Here is a 6,383-nt window from a genome sequence, read left to right on the forward strand (position 1 = left end):
AGCGGCCACTGCACTCCAGTCTGGGCGACAGAGACTCCAACTCAAAAAAAAAAAAAAGATGTGGGATACAAGTCAGGATTGGGAACATAAGTGATCTAGGTCCAGGTGAAGTGTTGGGCCTTCCATTGTATCTCACTTCGCCTGGATTAGGATAAGGTACCCTTATTGATATTATGTGCATCCTCCTCCCAGGCAGTGTCCCGCTACTGCCAATCCCTTTTTTGTAGTATTATGGTAGGTGTCCAGGGTCCACTTATGAGTGAGAACATGTGGTACTCAGTTCTTTGTTTCTGTGATAGATCACTGAGTATGATAGACTCCAAAACCATTCAAGTTCACAATGCATTTTTCAATTGTACCTCAAAAAAGTTGAAAAAATATTTTTAAAGGAATAATTTCTTCTGTTTTCAATGCATTTTGGATGGCTGACCCTGGCAAGAATAAAATTCTGACAGAACACTTTTAAATGACCTGGACAGAACTTTAAAATTTTTTTAAATTTTATTTTAAAGATGTGGGGTGCAATTCAGGATTAGGTATACAAGTGGTCATCGTACAGGTAAAGTTTGGGCCTTCTTTTGGTCCCCACTTCGCCTGGTTTGAGATCTGGTACCCCTAGTGATGTTGTGCTCCACCCTCTCCTGGCAGTATCCTGCTACTGCCAAACCCTTTCTTATAGTATTATGATAAATGTTCAGGGTCCACCTACGAGTGAGAACATGTAATACTCAGTTCTTTGTTTCTGTGGTAGATCACTGAGTATAATAGGTTCTAGATCCATCCAGGTCCTTCTTTATGGCTGTGTAATATTCCATTGTGAATACGTACCACATTTCTAAATATTCAGTTCTGTTTCAATGGGCAGCACGGTTGGTCCATGCTTTTGCCATTGTGGATAGTGCTGCAATAAACATGCGTGTGCAGGTATCTTTTTTGTAAAATGCTCTGAGTTTCTTCAGGCATATTCCCAGTAGGGGGATCGCTGGGTCATATGGAAGGTCAATTTCTAGTTCTTTTAGAAATTATCACACTATTTAGAGCCTGAGTTAGTTTGCATTCCCACCAGCAGTGTAGAAGCGTTCCCTTTTCTCTGCATCCTAGCCAGCATCTGTTGGTTTTTGTTTATTAACGATGGCCATTCTTATTGGGGTTAGGTGGAGTCTCATTGTGGTTTTGATTTGCATTTCTCTAATGATTAGTGAGGCTGAGCACTTTTTCATGTGTCTGTTAACTGTCCACTGTACAGAAAGTTTTAACAGAAATACTCTACAATTTAAGTTCTTAGGTATTTATTATATCCTCTAATTACAATTCTTCTCTGTGCTTGAAATAAACTCCAATATAATGTTTTTTTTTTTCCTGGATCTTTTTTTCATCCGGAGTCACTATTATTTACCTTAATGTGAGTCAGAGGCATACTCAATTCAAAGCACATTGTCCTATTCTACCCTCTGGAAAAGAAGTGTACAAATAGCTTTCATAAACATTCATCATGCCTGTTCATGTGTGTTTGCCAGAGTCTCTACTTCAACTTTATCAGAAAGGTAAAAAGGAATCCATTCCCTTACAGGATCCTAAATCATAATCACACTCTCTTGACAACTGCAATCAGATGTCTCAGGCTCATTTCTCTTTATGATTTCTTTTTGCAAACCATCATCAAAGAATCATAACACCTAGACAAAGTAAAGATTCTGGGTTGTTTGATAATACGTTTTCCAAATTACATTGGTGAATATTTTAAACCACATTTTCTTCCTCACATTATGAATTGCTTTCAATTCTCCTTGATTGGTTTCCCATACCTGGGTGACATTGGTTTGATTCCACTCACTGCTTTTTTTCTCCCCCAGTTGGAGTCTCACTCTTGTTGCCCAGGCTGGAGTGCAGTGGCACGCTCACTGCCACCGCAGCCTCGACCTGCAGGGCTTAGGCAATCCTTCTGCCTCAGCCTTCCAAGTAGCTGGAACTACAGATGCACGCCACCATGCCCGGCTAGCTATTATTATTATTATTATTTTGACTGTAGAGACGAGGTCTCACCATATTGCCCAGGCTGGTCTCGAACGCCCGGATTCAGACAATCCTGTCTCCTCAGTCTCCCAAAGTGCTGGGATTACAGGCCGAACCACTGCGCTCGGCCCACTCACTGCTTTTTTACAAACTATAAGATTCTCTTTTGTTTTTTCATACTGGCTCTAGGAAAGCTATTTCAAGTCAGCCCTACTTTTTCCACAGTTCTTGCTAGGCTTAAGAGGACTAATTCAAGCAGAACTGCAGTATCACACTTACTGTTCCTAAACACCTATGTGTGAAAATTTCCCACTTCCAATTTTCTACTATTTTCTACTATTTCAAGTAACTTAGGACATAGCCATTATTACATGCTGCAACACCGTCAACTTCTGTCCCAGGAGAGTTGTCCACAAATTTGAAGGCTAGAAAACCAGAGTACGGGGAGTTATGAAAGACACCACAGTATAGTTACAATAAAAAAGCCAGCATTTGCCAAATATATTACCCAAAACATAGAATGAATGAATAAGGCAAGCAAAGATAAAAACTATATTTGTGATTCTTCCAGGCATCTCATAGTAAGTATATAACACTTGATGAACAGCAGAATATGAGAAAGTGGGTAGAAGGTACATTACGCATACCTTTATGGGCAAAAAAAAAAAAAAAAAATAGATGAGAACTGAGTTAATTTATTATCATGTAAAACATTGATTTCACATTTATGTAATTGTCTATATAACCTTTTGAGAATAAGTAAGACCTTCTCGAGGTTGAACAAAATCAGCATGTCCTTGTGGCATGAAAATGTGTTTGTGAGTTAATACCCCTCTTTCCTTGAATGTATAAATTGGTTCTCATTGAAAAGTTCTTAAAAGACCTAGGTATAAGAATCAATCACTAGTCCAAATGCTACAATTACTTCTGCCAAGTGTGGATTTTTAATTTAATGTGATGAAAAACCGTGAGAATGAATGCCTATATCCTTCAGAGAACCTATACACAATAAGTCCAAAGAGTTTGGTAATAGCAGCTTGTACATCACAACAGTTTTCCACTTCAGGATTATTGATAAATTCTGGAAGCTTAAAGATAATTAGCAGACACTGATTCTAATTATGAAAGAATCAATAAGGAGGGGAAGGAGTATTAGGAACTGAGAGAAAGCGTTATGGGAAACAAGTGAATAGAAGAGGACCTAAGTACTAGAAGTCTCAGGAAACTAACACCCTATAGCAAAGGCCAATAAAAACTCTTATTATATCAGCTTCTCTCCATTCTTTGCAGAGAGCTAGACAAATGGAGACACAAAATAATTCCAGCATGCTAATTAAAATTAGTTGCACAATGTTGGTGTGGTCATAAAATCCTACAGGTTAAACATCTAACTACTTGAATGTGTGAATGAATCACAAAATGACACATGGCATAGCATAAGCACTGCTAATATTTTCCATATATTGGAAAAAATACATTGCAAATACAACTTGTTCTCACCATATTTCAGTTCTTTGGATCATATCCAGTCACCATGAACACGATATCGAGGCAAATCTTATCAAAAATCTGTAGTAGACACAGCTTTGAACCAACAAATTTTTTAAATGTGGTTTTGGGAAAGAAGTCTTTATTACCAGAAAGAACCTGTAAAATAAATTTATTTTATCCACATTTGGAAAACCATGATAATTAGTAGAGAAAAGATGTGGTAGTGAGTTCACTATGCATACAACAAAATGAATTGTCTCAAAGTCATTTACATGTTTAAATTAAGAAGAAAAGCTTGAAAAAAGGTGTAGAGATGATTTGGCCACTGGATTTCCTCTCAATGAGGTGTTTAAAAGTTTAATAAGAAAAATTCTATTTCCTTGTAGAAACAAAGGCAAGAATCCAGTGTAAAATGAAATGAAAAATCTCAGTTCATACATGTGGCTGTGAACACAGTCAAGAACTCTTATTTTGAAAGCACATAATCATTGTTACTTTGAGTTATCAACAACATGAAAGGTAGAACATACCTTGAATACTAACTTTAATTTGTATGTCATTCTAACTAAAGGATTTTTTACGTATTTTATGGGAAAAAACTGGCGGTAAGGCAAAGAATATTTTGATTCTCTATGCTATCTTTGGTATTGTGAAAAATGTTATAAAATCTAAAAGAAAATAAGATCCAAATTAGTAAGTTGTTCTTAAGCAATTACTAGCATGTAAGAAATGAGACCATGGAGGATAAGAGTAAGTTCAAAAATAGTAACTGAACAATTAATGTACTCATTCACTTTTTTCTTTTATTCTCTTTGTGAGTTGAGGTCTTAGTCTGTCACACAGGCTGGACTTCATGGTTCACCTTAGCCTCAAACTTCTGGGCTCAGTCAATCCTTCCACTTCAGCCTCCTGAGCAGCTGGGATTACAGGCATGTGCCACTATGCCTAGCTAAATTTATATATTTGTTTGTTTATTTATTTATTTATGTGTGTGTTTGTAGAGATAAGGTCTCATTATGTTGCTTAGGCTGATTTTGAACTCCTGGGCTCAAGCAATCCCCGGCCTTTCCCTGTCTCGGCCTCACAATGTACTAGGATTACAGGCATAAGCCACCATGCCCAACTCATTCATTCCTTAATTCAATTTTCAAACATTTTTTGATCACACAGTATGTGATATTATATTGCTCATAATATAATGCTGATAATTAGGATTTTAAAAATACCATATAGAGCCAGGCTCGGTGGCTCAGCCTGTAATCCCGCGCCTTTGGGAGGCTGAGGTGAGTGGATTGCCTGAGCCCGCGGGTTCGAGACCCGCCTGGGCAGCAAGACCTCATCTCCACAATAAATCAAAAAATCAGCCGGTCGTGGTAGCGCATGCCTGTAATTCCGGTTACTCGGAAGGCTGAGGCGGAAGGATCGCCGGAGCCCAGCAGGTCGAGGCTGCGGTGGCCGGGAGTGGCCACTGCACGCCAGTCTGGGCGACAGAGTGAGACTCCAACTCAAATAAAATAAAATAAAATAAAATAAAAATACCATATAGAGACCATATAGAATAATAATTTAGCAATAAATCTGACTTGTAATGCCATAGTTTAAAAGTCAGGAACAATACTGAACATTTGTATAACTGGCGATAGTGAAAATAAGATAAGTGAAATTTTCAGATAGATTAATGTTACAGTTTAGGTGAGATACTCAATGTCACGTTTTTCTTTCTTTTTTTTTTTTGAGTTGGAGTTGCCTCACTCTGTCGCCCAGACTGGAGTGCAGTGGCCAGGCCGCAGCCTCGAACTGCTGGGCTCCAGTGATCTTTCCCCCTCAGCCTTCAGAGTAGCTGGAACTACAGGCACGCACTATCACTCCCGGCCAATTTTTGATTTATTGTAGAGATGAGGTCTCACCAAGTTGCCCAGGCGGGTCTCGAACCCGCGGGCTCAGGCAATCCACTCACATCAACCTCCCAAAGGCGCGGGATTACAGGCTGAGCCACCGAGCCCGGCATCAATGTCACATTTTTCTTATATTTATTTTTAATATATTTTAAAACTCTGCTTTCTTATAAAGAGGGTACAAAACATTTTATTATTGATAGCTTAGAGTCATTAATATGAAAATCGTTATTTTTCCCTTTTCCATCTTATTAAGCTATCTACTTACACACCTTTATTCTGATTTGTTATTTATTTATTTGTTTGGGTTGGGTTATGATAAGTCAAATAACCAAATATTTATATATCATAAGTCAATAAGCTCTGGCACATTTCCCATTTTTTTCTTATTACTAAGTTTTCAGGCATTCCCAGTTTCAGATAATTGAATATCTAATGGGAATTTAGACTGTAAGTATATATATGGTTAATAAATTTCAGAGAAAAGATCTATGAAAAATGAGACTAGATTGTTACTAAATATACTGTCTCTAGTGGGAAGTGAATTATATCTATAAGAAAATTGTACTCTTTAGACTAGAAAAGACTTATTTAATATTAGCATTTATTTATTTTTATTTTTATTTTTTGAGTTGGAGTCTCACTCTGTCACCCAGACTGGAGTGCAGTGGCCGCTCCTGGCCACCGCAGCCTCGATCCACTGGGCTCCGGCGATCCTTCTGCCTCAGCCTTCCGAGTAGCCGGAACTACGGGCATGTGCTACATGCCTGGCTAATTTTTTGATTTATTGTAGAGAAGTCTCGCCAAGTTGCCTAGGTGGGTCTTGAACCCGGAGGCTCAGGCAATACACTTGCCTTGGCCTCCCAAATTACTAGGATTACAGGCTGAGCCACTGAGCCCAGCCTAGTGTTTATTATAAAGTGTTTCTTTCAGCCGGGCTCGGTGGCTCAGCCTGTAATCCCGTGCCTTTGGGAGGCTGAGGTG

The 6,383-nt window shown here is 38.5% G+C and overlaps 1 protein-coding gene across 1 annotated transcript in view; it reads right to left on the reverse strand.

The window, feature by feature from the left end:
• LIPJ (lipase family member J) overlaps positions 1-6,383 on the reverse strand; it is a 22,899-nt gene that overhangs the window by 10,956 nt on the left and 5,560 nt on the right. Inside the window, 3 exon segments of the mRNA XM_008058194.1 lie at positions 3,513-3,660; positions 4,035-4,094; positions 4,096-4,172. Of these exon segments, the coding sequence (XP_008056385.1) occupies positions 3,513-3,660; positions 4,035-4,094; positions 4,096-4,172 (285 nt within the window).

This window comes from Carlito syrichta, unplaced genomic scaffold (genome assembly GCF_000164805.1).
Source record: "Carlito syrichta isolate Samal-C Ts95f unplaced genomic scaffold, Tarsius_syrichta-2.0.1 Scaffold303242, whole genome shotgun sequence".
NCBI lineage: Eukaryota > Metazoa > Chordata > Mammalia > Primates > Tarsiidae > Carlito > Carlito syrichta.